This window comes from Sciurus carolinensis, unplaced genomic scaffold, assembly GCF_902686445.1.
Source record: "Sciurus carolinensis unplaced genomic scaffold, mSciCar1.2, whole genome shotgun sequence".
Classification (NCBI taxonomy): Eukaryota; Metazoa; Chordata; class Mammalia; order Rodentia; family Sciuridae; genus Sciurus; species Sciurus carolinensis.
This window is the reverse complement of record NW_025920655.1, coordinates 7,574-27,602: the sequence shown is the minus strand read 5'-3', so window position 1 is coordinate 27,602 and position 20,029 is coordinate 7,574. Positions and strand designations below refer to the sequence as shown.

Here is a 20,029-nt window from a genome sequence, read left to right as displayed (position 1 = left end):
TGTGCATCCCCCTGATCTCTGTCACAACTACCCAAGGGTCTCTGTTGATGTCTAAGGTGTGCAAAAATTAAAAACAAAAAGAAACACCCAAGCATAGTTCATCAAAAGACATGCATGGGCCTCTTCATGGTCACCCTATTTGAAATAGCCCCCAGTTGGAAATGATCCAAAGGCCCCACCAAAGCAGAAAGCATAAATGAATTCTGTAATCCTTACACAAGAATTGGGATGATCAGGCCACACCCATGTGCAACAACAGATGAAGTTCACGATCACAGATGTGCTGAAGGAAAGAAGCCAGACTCAAGACCACGCAAGCCCCACCATGACATGACAGGGTGATGTGACACTGTGTTAGGCATGGTGGCTCAATAAAAAGTCACAGGTTTATGGTGAAAGTGGGGTGAGGGGAGACCACTCAAAAACCTTTACCAGCATCACGTTTTTAAAAAAAATAGGGCCCTAATAAAAACAGCAGCATAATATTACGCAGGTGAAATTTTTCATTTGGGTGCAATTTTTTTCATTGATTTTGCATTTCATGCCACCAAACCACACAGAAGCAACTGCAAACCTTGCCTGGTGTTCAGACTGTTCCTTCATACACTGATCATCATGGAACAAATTTGAATTTTCAAAAGGAGCATTGCCACGTGGTGGAGCAGACACACTGCTCAATCCCACTCTGCCTAACCCAGGTGGAGCTTCGACCAGGTATGAAAGGTGAAGGCAGCAGTTACGCTGAGGAGGAGCCAGGTAACAACTGGGAAGGAGGCTGAGGGGTGTCAGGGAGCCCGGAATGTTGTTTCTGGATCTGGTTTCATTTTGTAAAAATTTTCAGGTGCCATGCCCCTGGCCAAGTATGCAATTTGCCATCTGCGTATTAAACCTCAGTAAGGCATTTGCTACACATGACTGATAAAGACAGGATCTGACCAAAAACAAGTAACAGGGATGGAGACTAGTGGGCAAGTCATTCCTGTCTCCTAACTCAAAAGAAATGGTGGCCTCAACCAGGTGTGAGCAGAGAATTGAGCAGCTGATTTTTGACTAAAAGCGGCCTAAAATGCAGAACACCATAATTCGATGGATATGAAGAAAAGTGGTTAATGAAACTCAGCTCTCAGTTTCTTTCTCTCTTGGATGGGGGATCAGGCTGACCACAGCAGGGATGCTTCCATTAGAAACGAGCCTCTTAGTGGCTCACTGTCCAATCTCCCAGCATCTTTTGGGCAGAGCTGACCATCTAGGGGCAAGTTCACTACATGACTAAGAGCATCCAAATACTTTTTTTAGAGGAAATACTATTTTATTATTATTTTTTATTTTTACAGATTGCATTTTGATTCATTGGACACAAATGGGGTACAACTTTTTGTTTCTGTGGCTGTGCATGATGTAGATTCACACCATTTGTGTAATCATACATGTACATGGGATAATGATATCTGTCTCACTCCACCATCCTTCATACCACCACCCCCTCCTCCCTCTCATTTCCCTCTACATTATCTAAAGTTCCTCCATTCTTCTCTCACCCCCAACCCACCACCCCTATTATGTATCATCATTCGATTATCAGGGAAAATATTTGGCCTTTGGTTTTTTGGGATTGGCTTATTTCACTTCGCATGATATTCTCCAATTCCATCCATTTAATCTGCAAATACCATAATATTATTCTTCTTTATGGCTGAATAATATTCCATTATGTATATATACCACAGTTTCTTTATCTGTTCATTCATCTGTTGAAGGGCTTCTAGGTTGGTTCCATAATCTAGCTATTATGAATTGAGCTGTTATAAACCTTGATGTGACTGTGTCACTGTAGGATGCTAATTTTAAGTCCTTTGGGTATAAACCAAGGAGTGGGATAGCTGGTTCAAAAAGTGGGTCCATTCCAAGTTTTCTGAGGCATCTCCACACTGCTTTCCAGAGTGGCTGCACCAATTTGCAACTCCACCAGCAATGTAAAAGTGTGCCTTTTTCCTTGCCAACATCTATTATCTCCAAAATTTATAAAGAACTTATAAAACTTTACAAAAGAAATAAAAAGAACCCAATCAATAAATGGGCCAAAGAACTGGACACTTTACACAAGATATATAGGTGATTAATAAATATATGAAAAAATGTTCAGCATGTCTAGTAATTAAAGAAATGCAAATTAAAATAACTCTTAAGATCTCATCTTACTCCAATTAGAATGGCTATTATCAAGTACTTCTTTTACTGGGTCTATACCTCTGTCCTCTTTCTTGAAACAGAATGGTAATAAATTAGTGTCCTCTTACAAATGTACCTTCATGGTTTCACTAAGCAAGTCCCATGGCAACAGATCTCGACAGGATCTTGGCTTCAGTTGTCAGAACAGAGGAGAATCCCAAGGTCCTACAGGCACCAACCTTCCAGGCAATCTCTATTTCTTTCTCTGCCTTTAAAAAGTTATCCTCCTACCTCCCCTATCCCCCTATGGTAAATAACTTGGATGGTAAAGTTTAGAAGTTGGAGACTTGTGAAGAGAAGAGGAAATCAACACTTTCCTGGTTTCATGGTTGGTAATGATTTACTGCTCCAAGGGAGTTTAGAAAGACTTCTTCTTTTTTAATTAATTTTAATAGCATGTGCTGTTATTACTCTTTCTGTCTTCAGAGTCAACTCTGCAGAGATCTAAGCTCAGCCTCGCACTAAGTTGTCTTCTTTATGGGAGGAAGAAATGAGTTCAGAGCTGACGTGCCCTGAGCATTGGAACCTTCTCAGCCAGCACACTCAGAGTCTTGAACAATTGCAATTGCAAACCCCCAGAGTCCCAGGATTTATCTTCTTTATCTCTTGCAGATTGTTGAAGAGACTGTGGGTATTCAACAAGTAATAAATAACGCTAGATCACATATCAATGGCATGTGTAATCAGGTTGGGAAAAGACAGTTTTGATAAAGTCAAGGTCCAACCATCGCCCCAGCCTTGGATTCCATCCAAATGGGGCCTCGTGGGAAGACTTTGAAGACGGGGAGGTGGGAGGAGCCTGTTGCTTGGCATTTCCTCTGTCCATACTGAGGTACCCCGGGGAGAAAGACAGGGCTTTCTGTAATGGAAGGGTCTTTCTTCTTCGCATGTATTACCCATGTTTCCCCAGGTGGGACACTTCACTGACCTGTAATTAACTCCTGTTGAATAAAGAATAGTAGCTCATATGCATGAAGCCCTTGTTCCTCAGGGTCTGTTGCAGCTGCTTTTCGGGGAACACACTGTTCACCCATCATGTTGGTGATAGCAAATGCGTTCAATGACTGGCTCCACTTCACAGAAAGGAAAATGGAGGTCCAGAGAAATTGAGTCCCTTGTTCATGTCACTCAGCTAGTGACTGATAGAGCAGGACTGAACTCTCAGACTGTCTGTAAACCCAATGCCCATTGACTGAGAAGATGCCCACCTTCGTGCCTGAGTGGAACCAGGAAAGAATGGTTGAGACCTGCTGGTGGGTGGGGTCTTGCCATTGAGTCTTGAGGGTTTAGGACTCAGAGAAAGTAATGGATGTAGTACGTCTCTGGTCCAGCACCTCCTCAGGGTCATAAGTCTAGGAACTGGGCATTGAAAACACCTGCAGATATTATTGGGTCTAGCCCCTTACCCAAGGGAGGGTCCCCTTCCCTGGAGAAGTGTGGCTTCTGCTTGCGTGCCTCCAGGATGGGAGGCTCACTCCCTCAATAACCTCGTGTAGTCCTAGGGTGAGGAGACCCCCTTCCCCAACTTGTGGATCTGAGCCAGACCTGGATGCTGAATTCCTGGCCCTTCAGGAGAAATGTAGATCCATTTGTCCAGGTGAACATGGGCAAGAGGGACATTGCCAGAGCCCAAGGAGGTTACAGCCAGCCTGGGGTTCTGTATTCTGCTGTCAGTCACATACCCAATTCCAGAAGCAACTAGATGGCACCTGTGGTGGATTCCCAGGAGATGGAGTTCTCAAAAGCACCAAGGAGAAATGTGAGTGGCCTCCAAGTCCCTCTGTCCCCCTTGGTCCTCTCCCAGTAGCACCGGAGCATCTTGCCCTGTCCCTCCACACTCAGGCATATGACAGGACATCGCCAAGCCACCATCCCAATGTTCAGTCACCCTCTTCTCTTCTCCTGTGTCCTCCCTCCACACACACACTCTAGTACCCATAAGCCAGCTCAGGTGAAGCTTCTGCAGCGACTGTTCACATCCTTGAATCCAGAGAGACCTGTGCCTGCAACCACACCCATGGTTAGTCATTGGCTGTGTGGCCTTGGACCAGCATCTTAGCCCTTCTGAGCCTCGGCTGTTCCATTCATAAAACAGACTTGGTAATGCCTGCCTAAGGCAAACAGACGAGGCGAGGCATTACCCTATAGTCCTAGCACAGAGAGAGGCTCCGAAAATACCAGCAGCTACTCACCGTGGAAACACAGCTGTTTTTCTCTGTGGTGATGAGTTTGTGGCTGCATACCAGGCCCGCAAGAGCTGGATGCTGGGTCTGGCATGGCTCAACCAGACACATGTATCCCCCTTGCCAGGCCACTCACCTCACCCCCATCTGCAGTCCCCCAGGCTAGCTCTTGGACTTCCACCCCAGAGGTGGCTAAGCCAATGTTCAGACCCAAGCATGAGACACTGTCCACACCTCCCCGCAGGGGACCCCAATTTAATTCAGGATGGAGAGAGGTCTGCATCTCCAGCTGCACAGCCACAGTCCCTGCTGGAAGAGACACAGAGGGGTCTCATCTAGTCCACTCACCCACTGACAGGCGTCATCTTGCAAGACCCAAAATTCGGAAGGGTGCATCATTCCTACAAGCAAACAAGGAGGTGACCTTCAAAGGAAGGTGTCCATACTGGGCCCCTTTTTATTTTTGTTACCTGGCCTACATGTGTCTTTTGCAAGTGGTCAAGCTAATCATGGGACCTCTCCAGGTGTCTTGAATGTAGCTGGTGACTGGAGCTGACTGTCAACTGCCTGTGAGCACACAGCTCCACCACTTAATATTATTTAGGAGGTAAATATTTAATATTAATATGATTCCTTCTGGATACTGGGTCTCTCCCCATTTGGACGTGAGTCCCTGACCAGCAGGGGCTTTGTGGTTCCCTTGGTTGCCATTTCCCGGTGCATGGAGTAATGCCTGGCACACAGGGGTTGTAATATAACCCTATCCTCCTCCATAGCCACAGATTCAGCAGCAGAGGATTCAGCCAACTGCAGGTAAAAAAAATAACTGTATCTGTGCTGGACATGTATAGACATCTTTCCTGTCATTATTGTTTCATTTAAATTATTTCCACAACATGTATGTTGTATGAAGTATTGAAAGTCAACCAGACATGGGATAATGTGTGTAGATTATATTCAAATATTACACCATTTTATACAAGGGACTGAGCATCTGTGGATGTTGGTACCCAGGAGGGTGCTGGATCCAATCTCATGTACACCAGGGGCAATGACATGTACTTAAGTGGATGGATGGATGGATGGACAAGCAAGCCTCAGCTTGGTCATCTGTTGAATTAAGATCAGCATAACTCCACCCTGTGATCCAGCTACACCACTGCTCAGTGTTTATCCTGCAGAGCCAAAGCCATCGTGACACAGTGACACCTTCATGTTCAGGTTGTAGCAGCACCATTCACAACAGCCAGACAAGGAGCCAGCCTAGGTGTTCATCAGTGAACCAACCGATCAAGAAAATGTGGTACATGCACACAGTGGAGTTTTATGCAGCCATAAAGAATGAAATTCCATCATTTTCAGGAAGATGGCTGGAACATGAGGCCATTAGTTAAGCAAAAAACGCCACACTCAGAGGGTACTTTGTCTCTCGCACACACAGAGGCAAGAGAGGGAAAGGTCAAGGAAAGGTGGGGTGTGGGGGTCCTCAGGAAAATCTAAGGGATGTGAGGGAAATGGCCAGCGGGTGGAGGGAGAGGAGGGGGGAACACTGGAGAAGGACATTGGCCAGGTCACAGTGTCAAGTCGTGTGCATGTACGCATAGGTGACACAAACCCCCCAACTGCGGACAACTATTATGCGTCAACGTAAAAGGATGAAAAAAGTTGATTTAAAAAGAATTTAAAAAGTTGATTGAAAAATTTAAAAAGGTCAGCATTCCTGCTGAACCAGGTTGCTGTCAAGACTCCTAGGAAGGCTGGTGCAACGGAGTGTGGCTGGGAGCAGGTACTGTGCACAGACACACGGGCAGACAGACAGACATCCAGACAGACACTGATAGGAAAGTAGACTGACCCACGGACAGACATCTTCAGCCAGCAGCTGTAGGACCCCACTGCTCCCACCCCTGCACCCCTTGGCGCCCTTTGCCCGCCTGCGCTGGCTGACACCCCTTCCGTGGTTTTATTTTTCCAAGTGTGGTTTTAAAGAGACATGGGGAGTAATGAGAGGAAATAATCCTGCTCATTGTTGAACAAGTAGAGGACACCTTGGCAATGTGCAGAGCAGATGTTCACCGGGCAGGGTCACTCCATGACACCAAGGTCCTGCTGTGCATGGAGGGGAAGGGAGTGGGGGCAAAGGGCACCCTGCACTGGACAGCAAGAGCCAGGGTGACTGGGCGTTGGCCCCAGCTGGGCTGCGCCAGAGAAGGCTCCTTGCTGACAGTTATTCCTCAAATCACAGGTTGGGCTTATTAAATACTTTCAAAAAAGAAAAAAAATCTTTTTACAATGCAAAAGCCACTTCAAGGTCCCATGAAGACAAGACTAGGATTCTGGCCACCTTTGGTTCATTAGAACTGTTCCTTTCCTCTGTAAATTCCACTTCCTGTCTCCTTCTTTCTCTCTCTCTCTCTCTCTCTCTCTCTCTCCCTCTTTTGGTACCAGGGATTGATCTCAGAGGTGCTGAGCCACTGAACCGCCTCCCCAGCCCTTTTTATATTTTATTTAGAGTCAGGGTCTCACTGAGTTGCTTTGAACCTCACTGAGTGGCTGATGCTGGCTTTGAACTCTTGAACTCTTGATCCTCCCACCTCAGCCACCGGAGCCACTGGGATTCCAGGCATGTGCCACCCTGCCTGGCTGCATGCCTCCTTTCAATGCCAAAGCTTGCCATCTCTCACCCTTGCCCCCTGACCACTAAGCATCTCCCCTTCCTCTGTGTTGTCCAGACACTTGGGTTTTAGGTCAAGGTTGCATTATCTCATCTCTGAGATAAATAAGGCTTCCACCAGGCGTTGAGTTCATGTTCTTTCTCCCTTGAGAAACCAGCAGCTTCCTCCAGCCCCTGTAGGCTCCAGCTAATCTAAAGAGCACCACTGGCTGCTTGTGAGCTGGACCCCCATCCACACTCATTTTATTTGGCTCACCAAGTGTTGGTGCCCAAGATAACATTTTTCAAAATATCATTCTTTGACCAACATTTAAAAATCAGCAACTTTCACACAAAAATTCTGGTTTTCCAGCTTCTCTTGAAAATTAATTAAAAGTTCTGGCAACACAAAATCTACATTTCTATAAGGCTCTAACCAGCTGGAGTTGAGTGGCACATGGTCCCTTGAGATGAGACTGCATTTTGTCATAGTCCCTACCCAGCCCTGCAGTCTCCTTACACTGTGTATCAGACTCAGTTACCCTTTATCATGCAATTCTCACTATTATTTTTCTTATAGAAGAATTAAACAGATGGTCAAATTGGTCTTGTTCATGTGTCTCTTTTCCAAAGTGGAGAAAGAAGCAAAGTGTCGAAATGGTGTCATCACAAAAATAAAAGCTGATCCTTACCTGGGGGATTTGTTAATTCATTAAACAAATTAATTTATTTAATCCTCAGGTTTTGGTAATAGACACTGTTTTATCATCATGATTACTACTAACCTTTTTTTTTTGTTGTTGGTGGTGTTGGGGATTGAACCCAGGGCCTTGTGCATGTGAGGCAAGCACTCTGCCAACTGAGCTATATCCCCAGCTCCTTATTATTCCATTGTTGAGAAACTAAGACACAGAAAAGTTAAGGTACACAAAAGCAAACACCTGTTTCAGAGACAGTGGAATGCACTTCTCTGTTGAAATAAGACCTGTCCTCAACACCACATCCAACACCTTCCACTGGTTTCCAGGAACCCAATCTCCATCCTGAATCCTGCCCCTGCCCCTGGAGACTGGTCTTGAGGGATCACAATGGATCTTTCCTTTGGTCTTGGACTAGACTCAGCCAACAGGAGGAAATGGAAAGGAGAGCGAGCTGGAGGATTCCACCCCAGCTGGACATGGGGACAGGCTGGGGAGATGGACCAGGGAGAAGCATGTTCTGACATTCTAGCACCAACTCAAGCCTCTCTCCCAGATGCAATGGGAAGGTATGGAGGAGCAACGGGAAGACAACACCTTACTCAGGATGGATTTTATGGTGGGTTGATGCCAGGTAGCTGGCCCCTGTAGTCACATCCCAAAATCTGAGAGCCAGGAATCCCACATGCGGGGGTGACACCTCTTTACAAAGAATGTGGGTTTGAACATGGAACACAGAGCCAGCTATACATTACAACACAAATGTTCACTCTAAAAGACACTTAAATTGTCTATTTCAAGACTCAACACACCTGTTCAAAGACATAATGTTGAAGTTTCTAGGTTTTTCCAACCATACAGTCTCTGTAACAATTCCTTAACTCTGTCCTTGTGCAAAATCAGCACTACTGAACTGTCTACTTTAAAAGGGTTCCTTTTATGTTATATTCTTTTCCCTCGATCATCAAAATAAATAAAAGCTGACCTCCACCTGCCAGAACAAAGGACACTAAGACTTGGACTCCAGCTCTATACCTACACCTGGAGTCTCCCTGGAGTTAGCCTCCCAGGTCCTGTCATTCTGGTCTTGAAACTGCTGAATGGCCCCCCAGAGTGAGTCACCAAACCTGCTCATTCTTGGAAGCATTTTTGATAGGATGTGGCTGCAGGTATACTGGATCTTTACAAATATTTTTTTAATATATCTTTATCTTCATTTCCCTCTAGAAAAAAATAATTCATTTGTCAATTGAAAAGCATCTATGTTGGTTTCACAATCTAGCTATTATGAAATGAGCTGCTATGAACATTGATGTGGTTGCATCACTGCAGTATGCTGATTTTAAGTCCTTTGGGTATAGGCCAAGGAGTGGGATATCAGTAGGTGTTGGCAAGGATGTGGGGGAAAAGGTACACTCATACATTGCTGGTGGGGTTGCAAATTAGTGCAGCCATTCCAAGAGGGTATAATTAACATTTATAGAATGCTCTTCCCAACAACAGCAGAAGACAGGCTCTTATCATCTGTCATGGAACATTACCGAGATAAACCATAACCTCAGACAGAAAACAACAAACTTCAACAAATATAAAACAATTCAAAATCATAAAGAATATGTTTTCTAATCATAATGAAATTATGAATAGAATAATATGATTAATATGAATAATAATGAAACTGGAAATAAAGACAAGAGGGAACCCTACAAACATTTAGAAATTAAGACATTTCTATACAATGAATGGATTAAATAAGTCACAAAGGAAATGAAAAAAAACACAGACTTGAACTAAAATGATTAATACCGCATAACAATAGTAGTGGGATGCAACTAAAGCTGTGCCAAAAGGAAAATGTAGAGTCCTAAATGAATACATTACGAAACAAGAAAGGCCTCAATAATCTGCTTCTACCTAGAAAAGAATGGCAAAACAACCCAAAGTGAGCAGTAGGAAGGACATCATAAAACAAAAGCAGAAATCTATAAAATTGAAAACAGAGAAAAAATACAGCTAAAAATTTCTGTGGGAAAAAAAATTGATAAATCTTTTTATTTTTACAAAAATAAAAAGACAATATACATTTTTCCCCAAAAATTTAAAAATAGAATAACCATATGATCTAACAATCCACTTCTGTATATATACTCAAAAGAATTAAAATAAGGATCTCGAAGAGATATTTGCACTTACATGATCATTGCAGCAATATTCAAAATAGCTAAGATGCAAAAAACCTAATCATGCCTGAAGAGATTAATAGATTTTTAAAAATTGTATATGTGAGTGCACATGTGAGCATGCATGGATGCACATGTACATGTGCATGCACACACACATACACACACACACACACACATAAACACACACACAGTGCCCCTGGGTTAAAGGGTTCAATCCTCAGTACTAGAAATGGAAAAAGATAAAAAGGAGCATCCATGAGCATGTGACATGGTGCATGAACTTTGAGGACATTACACTAAGTGAGCCCGGCACAAAACTTTAAATAGTATGTAATTCCCCTATATGAGGAATCTGAAAAGATCAAAAGTGCAAATGCAACAAAATATTCAAACTCATAGAAGAAAAGTTTGCCAGGGGTAGGAAGGGGAGAGGAAGAAACTGAGAGTTGAAAGATCTCATGCCAAGAGTTCTTGTCATAGTAAAATAAAGTAAGATAAAATAGAACAAATAAATCACTAATATCAGAAACAAGACAGGAAATATTATAGCTCCTATACCCATTTGAAGGACAATAAGGGAATACTATGAACAGCTTTGACAAATTTGATAATTTAGTTCACAAATATGGCAACTGAGAAATCACTGAGATAACGAAATCCACCAACATAAAATAGATACCTTGAATAAGACTATAACCATGAAACAAATGAAGTTTGTAATGAAAAGTCTCCTGAAAGCAAAATCTTCAGCCTAATTGCCTTCACTAGAAAATTTCACCAAATATTTGAAGAATGTATATTAGATTTGCACAATCTCTTTCAGAAAATGGGAGGAAACCCTTTCCAACTCAATTCATGAGATATCACCATGAAACCCAAACTAAACAAGGACAGGGGGTGGGGGTGGAAAAGAAAGAAAGAAAATTTAAACTCAAAAATCTGTTCAGCAAATATTTTTCTAGAGGTGTAGCTCAGTAGTAAAGTACTAGCCTGGCTTGTGTGAGGCCGTGGTTTGGTTCCAGCACTGCAAAAAACTAAAAACAAAAACAAAACAAAACAAAAAACTTTGACAAAATATCAGCAAATTCAATCCAACACTCTAAAAAATTAGAGACCATAAAAGAGAGGGATTTATTTAAAGCAAGTAAGAGTGGTTTGATATTTCAAAATCAATTAATGAATCTACCTCATCAAAAGGCTAAAGATGAAAACCCTTGTGATCCCTTCAACTGATGCAGAACATCCACAAAAATACCCACACACAAACACTCAGGAGGTAAGGAACAGAAGACAACGACTTCAACTTGATAAAGAGCACCTACCAAAATTAACAAACATCAGCTTTAATATCACAATCATGTTATTCCATGGTGGAAATTTGGATGCTTTCCACCTAAGAGCGGGAACAAGACAAGGGTGTCCGCTCTTGACACTTGTATTCAACATTGTGTTGGAAGTTTTAGCTCAGGCAATTAAGCGATAAAAAAAGTGAAAACTAAAAGTAGAAGAAAGAGAAAGCATGTTGATTGTAAAACTATAAATGAAACTGTCCCTATTTGCAAATAACAACCTCATAGAACATGGAAAAGATCTATGAAAACACTGGAATTAATAGGTGGGTTGAACAAGGTCACAGGAAAAAATGCATTTCTATATACTAAAAATAAGCATACAAAAATTCTGTTGATGCCATCTATAATTACCTCAAAGAAATGTAAATAATTAGTTATAAACTTAACAAACATGTACACAGGGGCTGAGAGTAAATCTCAGCAGTAGAGTTTTGGTCTAGCATGCTCAAGGCCCTGGGTTCAATCTGTAGCAAAACAAGAAAAAACAAATGAAAAACACATACATAATAAGCATGCTGATAATTAGAAAATGTTGATGAAATAAATTAACCCAAGAAAATGAAGAACTACCATATTCACAGATCAAAAGCCTCAACACAGAAGAGCTGTTAATTCTCCCAAAATTGATCTATAGTTTTAAAGCAATTTCTATCCAAATCCTAGTAAAGATGTTTGTACATATAGGCAAACTTATTTTAAAATTTAAATGAAAAGACAAAAGAAATAGAATGGATAGACAATTTTGAAAATGAAGAATAGATATCAAGGATTGTTTAAACTGATTCCAAAACTTACTCTGTAGCTATAATAATCAAGACAGTTTGGGGCTAGCGGGGACAGATACATAGACCCATTGAACAGAGTAGAGAACTCAGAAACAGATACACACGAATACACCCAGTTGATTTTTGACAAAGGGGGTCCCTAAATTGAGGAAGGACGTCTTTACAACAAATGGTGTTAGCGCAATGGGACCTTCATAGGCAAAAAATATAAACCTTGATCTAAACTTCATACCTATAAAAAATTAACCCCAAATAATTACAGTTAAACTATATAAACATCAAACTATAAAGGGTTTAGAATAAAAATAGGAGAAAATCTCTGGGATCTAGCAATAGATAATTCTTAGATTTAACACCAAAATATAATCCCATTTAAAAAACTAGTAAATTGTACCAAATCCAAATTTAACACATTTGCCCTGCAAAACACCCATGAGAAAATAAAGACAGCTACAGACTTCGAGAAAACATTTACAAACGGCATATTTGATCAAGAATGACTACGCAGAATATATTAAGATCTCTCAAAACCCAACAGTATAGAGAAGCAAAAATATCCAATTAGGAAATGGGCAAAAGAGGTAGCAGAGGCAGAACCCTCCGGAGCTCCGCCCTCGGGGCTGGACGGGCGCCACACAGGCTTTCTGCCCCTCCCGCGCTGGACGCGGGCGTGCAGGGAGGGCGTTCGGAGTCCGCGCGTCTGGAATCTTGGTGACCGCTGGCGGCGGATAGCCGCGAAATCCCGAGGTGGTTAACCGGGTCTCACGGCGGCGGCGAGGAGGGGAGAGTGCTAGGCTGTGGCGCGCGAGCCCGGCGCAGCCCGCTGGGAGCACAGGGCCGCGGGCGCGAGTGCGCGGATGAAGGACGCGTGACCGGCCGGCTCAGAGCGGCGGCGGAAGCGGCCGAGGTGCTGGGGCGGCCCGCGGTGACGCTTCGGCCCTTAGCGCCCTTCTCCGGGGCGGCGGCGACTGGAGCTTCATCTGCTGGGAGAAAGAGGAGGTGGACCTGCAAGATCTGCCCAGCGCCACCATCGCCTGCCACCTGGACCCCCGCGTGTTCGTGGACGGCCTGTGCGGGTGAGGGTTGGGCCGGGCGGAGGGCGGACACCTGTTGTCCACAGGAAATGGCGCGGGTAGCAGCGCCGAGGTCGGGCCGCCGGCGGGGCGGGCGGCGACCCCGGGGACTGGCCTCCAAGGGTCCTTGCTCCTGGGGTGGCGCCCCGCCGACCCGGTTCCCTGAGCGCCTGCCAGCCGCACGCAGCACTCAGAGGGGCTCCGGAGGCTCTGCTGGGCCAGGGCTCCAGGCTGCTTCCCAGCGAAGCTCCTGGGTCTGGTTACTGGAGGGGAAGAATTAGCACCCCAATTGTCCAGGCAACCCCTGGGTCCCCCTGGGGCGTAAGCCACAGCCCTGCATTTACTCGGTATGGAAGGGGAGCACCTCATTCATAGGGAGGGGGAAACACGTTGAGCGGCAGTGTGACTCACTGTTCATAAACACGACAAAGTCTGTGCATGATTCTAAGAAAAGCCTGAGTTTGGGGGAGGCTCCACGGTTGCTCTTTATCCTGTGGTTCTTTGGCCAGTTTTGGTTGAATGGTGTTAGGAGGAAGGGGACCATTTTCAAAACCATTTTATGCCTTAATTTTAAAAATGAATGGTTATGTGCTATTGGAGGAGCGGAAAATATTTTTTTCTCCATCTGGTCAAATATAGGTCAACTTAAGTCTATATGTAGATAGCACAGTAAACATACTTGATATTAGGGAACTTGAAGGTAATTAATCTGTCTTTGATTGGCTTCTGTTGAACATCACATTTGTATTTTCCCTACCTTGAATTCTGACCCGATAAACTCTTTTATGGTCTTGTTCTGTGTATTCCTTTCTTGCATCTCCTTCGCGCTCTTTCTGGTTTCTAATTTCGTCCTACTTTTTTCTTTCTTTATCCCAAATCTTTTTTATTCAATTTCCCACGAACATTTATTGAGCTCTTAGAACAGATGGCCCAATATGTACTCAGTTCTTAGGGAATTTACAGTTTGGTGGTAGTGACTATGTTTAATGGTGAATTGATGAGGAGTAGGACTCAGACTTTATCTTATGGGTATCTTCTGATGAGAATCAATTTATCTCATCTTATTAAGGATGAGAGAAAAAAAGAATGCTTGTAAAAGTGAACTTTTTTGCATAAATAAAGTGAGTGGGAGGGGCAATCATAAATTAATAATGCCTGAACCATTTGGGAGGCCCTTTGTGTTTAATTTTACATTCTTGATTCTGAGAAAAAAACTGAACGAGTTTAAAGGAAAGATCATTTAAGGATCATTTAAGGAGCAATTCAAGGAATATTTTGAAGGAGAAATGGCAAAACATGGCAACTAGAACCTAAGAGTGAGAGGAGGGTAGAAAGTGTCCACAATGATGTACAGGTTTGAGTATGAATCTTGGGCATTGGGAGGCTTCACTCACATTAATAGAAATAGGGGAACTGGTAATGGGAGTGCGAAGTGATGAATTTAGTTACATACGTGTTGACTCTTAAGTGGCAGTAGGACATTCAAATGGGAATATGGACTATATTTATATTATCATCTAACAATTTTTAGTAGTTTATATTCTTATTTTTTTCTAACATTCTCCTTCCATTATAAGTCTGTACTGTATAATCACTGAGGTATTTTTAAGGATTTTATGTTCGAGTAGACAGATTATCATTGTTCTGTGATATGCATGATGTTGTATTTGGTTTGGTCTGAATTAGTTTGGGGTTATAATACACTGGTTATTAATAAAGAGGAGACTCGTTTTAACATTTGACTTAATGAAACAGAAATAGAAAGGAAAACATTACATAGAAGTGATGTACCTGAGCAACTTGGGAGTCTGAGGAAGGAGAATTGCAAGTTCAAGGCCAGCCTCAGCAACTAGTGAGACCCTGTCTCAAAATAAAATATAATAAAAGGTACTGGAGGACAGAGCTAAGTAGTTAAGCATCTCCAGACACAATCCCCAGCTTCCCCCCACCCCAAATAAGTAAAGTAATTGAGTTGAATTGGTAAGTATGCTTTGAGTAACGACATTTATATAGCGTATTTGCAAAGGTCACTTTGCAATTCGTTATACTGCTTTTGTATAAATACCAATGAAAGATAATATAATTAAATATTTAGTCTACAAAATAATAATTGAGCTTTTTATAAATAACATTTTATTTCCTAAAAATGTAATAACAAAACAAGCTCATTTAAAGGGCACTGAGATGTTAAGGAAATTATTTAATAGTCTTTTAATAAATGTCTTTTTGACATTTCTTTGATGATTAAGTATTGTCTCAATCTCAAAACGAATTTGTTATCCAGGAATCAACTCCTTTTTTCAAAAAAAAAAAAAAAACTCTCTAATGATGGTATCATAGTCTTACCTTCCTTATTTCGGATATCCAGTTTTTGTAAACTTACCTCTTTCTTAAGTGACAACATGAGTTCTTTCTTTCTTTCTTTCTTTCTTTATTGTCTTTTTTTTGGTACTGGGAATTGAACTCAGGGATGCTTTACCACTGAGCTACATACCCAGACCTTTTTATTTTTTATTTTGAGACAGGGTCTTGCAGAGTTGCTTAGGACCTCACTATGTTGCTGAGGTTGGCTTTGAACTGGCAATCCTCCTGCCTCAGCTGCTGGAATTACAGGCATGATCCAACATGCCTGGCTCATTTACTGATTTTTGTGACTGTTTTCAAGCTACCTGTAGTTTAATAATCAGCCCACAAAAATTTCAGAATATTTAACAACCTGTTCATATACACCATTGATATTAACTTTCAGAGACACAGTGGGGCTGATCTTTTATCCACCTGTACTATCATTTATAAGCATAATTTTTATGTTTTTTCACATATAATATATGCCTTATTGAGATTCATATACCATTATAATTCACATATGCACTTAAAGTGTAAAATTAGGTATATGCATGAAGTTTTGTAAACATCATCATAATCCATTTTAGAACATCTTTATCATGCCACAGAGAACCTCCATATCCATTAGCATCATGCACCCTTTCTTCTAACCATCTCATCCCATACCACTAACCTATATCCTCCCAAAAGACTTCTAACACCTCCTGCTGGTCAGTACCCTTTTCTGCCAGATTTGTTTGTTCACCACCAAAGATTCATTTTCTTTCTTTCTTTTTTTTTTCTTTTGATACTGGGAATTGAACCCAGGAGTGCTGAACCACTGAGCCACATCCCAAGCCCTTTTAAATTATTTTATTTAGATATGGTCTCACTGAGTGCTAAGTGCCTTGCTGTTCTGCTGAGGCTGGCTTTGAACTTCTGATCTTCCTTCCTCATCCTTCCAAGTTGCTATTACAGGTGTGATCTGCCCAGCAAGTTTTCCCTATTTTAATTTTCTTTTAGAAGGAATCATAAAATATGTATTATTTTGTGAATAAGCATATATTTTAGAAACAAGTTACATTGATCTTTTTTTGTGTACTAAATTCTTTTTAGAGGATAAACTGTTTTCACTAATATCGTTCCAGCCTTTGAATTTAGTACAATCATGATATGATCTGTTTAGAATTTAAAATTCTAAGTATATATCACTATAGTCCTATAGAATTAAAAGGATTGTAAGGGAATATGATGAACAACTACATGCTAAAATATTTGATAATTTCGATGAATAGCTATAAAGAGACAAATTACAAAAATGAGGCAACATAAAATAGAAAATTTTACTGGACCTATATCAAGTAAGAACATTGAATTAGTCATTAAAAATTGCCTACCATGGACTGAGGGGCATAGTTCAGTGGTAGAGCTAGAGACTCCAGATTCAGGCCCCAGAACTGCAAAAGCAAAACCAAATATATCTTCCCCTGAAGAGAATTCCAGGCCCAGATGGCTTCATTTGTGAATTCTGTCCAACATTTAATGAAGAAATAATACCAATCCTATACAAATACTTTCAAAACATAAAAGAAAACAGAGCAATTTTTAGCTCATTGTGTGAAATCAGATATCAAAGCCAGAGAAAAACATCCTAAGAAAACTACAGTTAAAAATTTCTCACAAACTTAGATGCAAGAATTCTTAATGATATTAGCAAATTGAGTCCAGGAACATATAGAAAGTTTTTTCAGCATGACTAACAGGGATTTAGCTCAGAAATGCAAGATTGGCTTACTATTCTGAAGTCAATTAATATAATATAATATACCATAATTAATAAATAGAGAAAAATTCAAATTATGATTACTACAATGGTTGAAGAGAAGATAATTGACAAAATCTAGCACTCATTCATTATAAAAACTCTCAGGAAACTGTACAAAGGGAGGTTCCTCATCCTAAAGAACATCTATAAAAACACTTGTAACTAATATCATACTTAATATTGAAATACTGCATGCTTCCCACCCCATTCTTAGAATGAGGCAAGAATATTTGCCATTTCCACTTCTGCTCAGTGTTGTACTAATTCTAACTGCAATGGAAGCTAATAAAAAGAAAGAAAACAGGGCTGGAAATGTGACTCTATTGCATTTGTCTAGCATGTGTGAGGCCCTGTGTTTGATCCCCAGAACTGCAAAAAGAAAAAATGAAAGAAAGAAAACATTCAGATTGGAAAGGAGGAAGTAAAACTATCTTTATTTACAGACTACATGATCCCATAGAAAATCGTAAGGAATCTATACTAAAACTAATAATTGACTTTTTCACCTTTGGAAATAGACCAGACTTGGAGCGGGGGAACCAAACTAATAATTGAGGTTAGCAGCATCACAGGACACAGAAATAAACAAATCAATTACAATTACACAATTAGGTACAAATCAACTATATTTCTGTATATTAGCAAGAAACTGTCTAAAAATAAAATAATTCCATTCACTATAGCATGAAATGGAATAAAATCTTAGGAATAAGTTTGGCAAGAACTCTCAAAGTAATGTACAGAGAAACGAGCATACTTACTTGCATTCTTTTTTTGTTGTTGTTACTAGGGTTTGAACCCAGAGGAGATTAACCACTGAGCCACATCCCTAGCCCTTTTTATTTTGAGATAGGGTCTCAGTAGGTTGCTTACAGCCTTGCTGAGTTGCTGAGGCTGACTTCAAACCTCCAGTTGTCCTGCTTTAGCATCCTGAGCCTCTGGGGTTACAGGCATGTGCCATCATGCCCAGCTATACTTGCATTCTTAATTCAGCTTTGCCTTTGAATAACTGCATACAATTCATACAAACTTCTGAACTTTGTTTCCCTCATCTTTAAATTGAGAATTCTACTGTAGTATTACTTGCCTTACAGAGCTGTTATGAACATTAAAACAAAATTGAAGTATAAAGCATCATACAGTGAATAATTATACTAAATATCGCCCCCAGGAGCTGTTTGCCTTCCCAGGTGTCTGGTTGAAGTAGTATGAAAACACATTGAGAAACGTTGGCAGTTTTGTCACATGGTACAGGGTTGCCTGTTCTGTATTTCTGCAGAGGAGCAGGAGCCATCATTTTAGATCCAGATAGTTGGGATTCTGTTTAGATTTCCAATTGGATCACTCAGTTTTACCCTGAAATCACCAACAAGGCATTTATTTTTCATGCCACGATTTACTCACTTTGTAAAAGGTTCCGATTTTCAGTTGTCACTTTGAAATAGCATACCCTGACCCTTCTTCATGTTATAAAGTTTAAGAGGAGTTTTTGTTACAGCATATTGAATAACTGAATTGTTTTTCAGTACTAGGGATTGAACCCAAAGTGCTTTACTACTAAGCTACATCCCCAGCCCTTTGTATCTTTTTTATTTTTTAATTTAAGTTACCTAAGCTGGCTTGGATCTTGTGATCCTCCTGTCTTAGGCGTCCTGAGTCATTGGAATGGAGACATGTGCCATTGTGACTGAACCCAATGTTCATTAAAGCTGTCATTTTTTAGTATTTCAGTGTGTACCATTGAATTTAACTTTCTTTTCCTTAATTCTCCTCTTAAGGGTTTATGGCAGCCAGTTCCTTTTTCTGATGAAATTGAAGTTGACTTTAATAAGCCCTATGTCAGGGTAACTATGGAAGAAGCCAGCAAAGGAACACCTTGTAAGTAGATACCTAATTATTTTGTTGTGTTACTAGTTTTTAACATTCTGTTATATTTATCAAATACATACCTACTCTCCATATACTTCCCTCAAGTTTACTTATAAAGGTAGTGAAAGTCATTTAGGGAACTATTCTTACTTTTCCGTAAATTAGTAGTGAGGGAGAGATTCCTCCTATTTGCCTTAATGTTCAATTTGGGAGGGTAACTCCAGGCTATAAAATTTTATTTTTTTCCTTAGGATTTTGCACTTATTTCTTGGCCTATTGTCATGTCTGTGAGATATAATGAAACATAGACAATAAGTTATTATCTTGTTTTGCTAATTCGTGGTCCTGAGAATCAAACCCAGGGCTTGTACATGCTAGGCAAATGCTCTACCTACTGAGCTACACCCACAGCCCCATGATCTTGTCTGTTTTTATAAAGATTCAGATAATATCTCAATCTCATATTTTTCATATCATTCAGAATTTTCCTCACAATCTTCCCTCATTTTGTCTGTCAGATATGATGCTGATTGATTGAGGACAAAATATCCCAAGGATATTTATCACTTAATTTTATCCTTAGTAGTAGTATAATTTTCCAGGTTTTATTTTTTTCCTTTTTGGTACTGAGGCTTGAACCCTGGGGGCTTTACCCCTGAAACATATCCTCAGTCCTTTTTAGAATTTTTATTTTAAGACAGAGCCCTACTGAGTTGCTGAAAGCCTTACTAAATTTCTGAAGCTAGTTTCAAACTGGCAGTCCTCCCGTCTCTGCCTTCCATGGCACTGGGATTGGGATTGTAGGTGTTGCATCACCGAATCTGGCAAGACTTGCTTTAATATTTTTAAAGCTC

The 20,029-nt window shown here is 41.0% G+C and overlaps 1 protein-coding gene across 1 annotated transcript; it reads left to right on the top strand.

The window, feature by feature from the left end:
* The first annotated feature begins 12,651 nt into the window (after positions 1-12,651).
* LOC124975873 (calcipressin-1-like) lies at positions 12,652-19,186 on the top strand. The gene is made up of 3 exons (XM_047538365.1): positions 12,652-12,794; positions 12,947-13,159; positions 19,085-19,186. The coding sequence occupies exons 1-3, from the start codon at positions 12,652-12,654 to the stop codon at positions 19,152-19,154; spliced, it is 426 nt and encodes a 141-aa protein (XP_047394321.1). The 3' UTR covers positions 19,155-19,186.
* Positions 19,187-20,029: the final 843 nt, after the last annotated feature.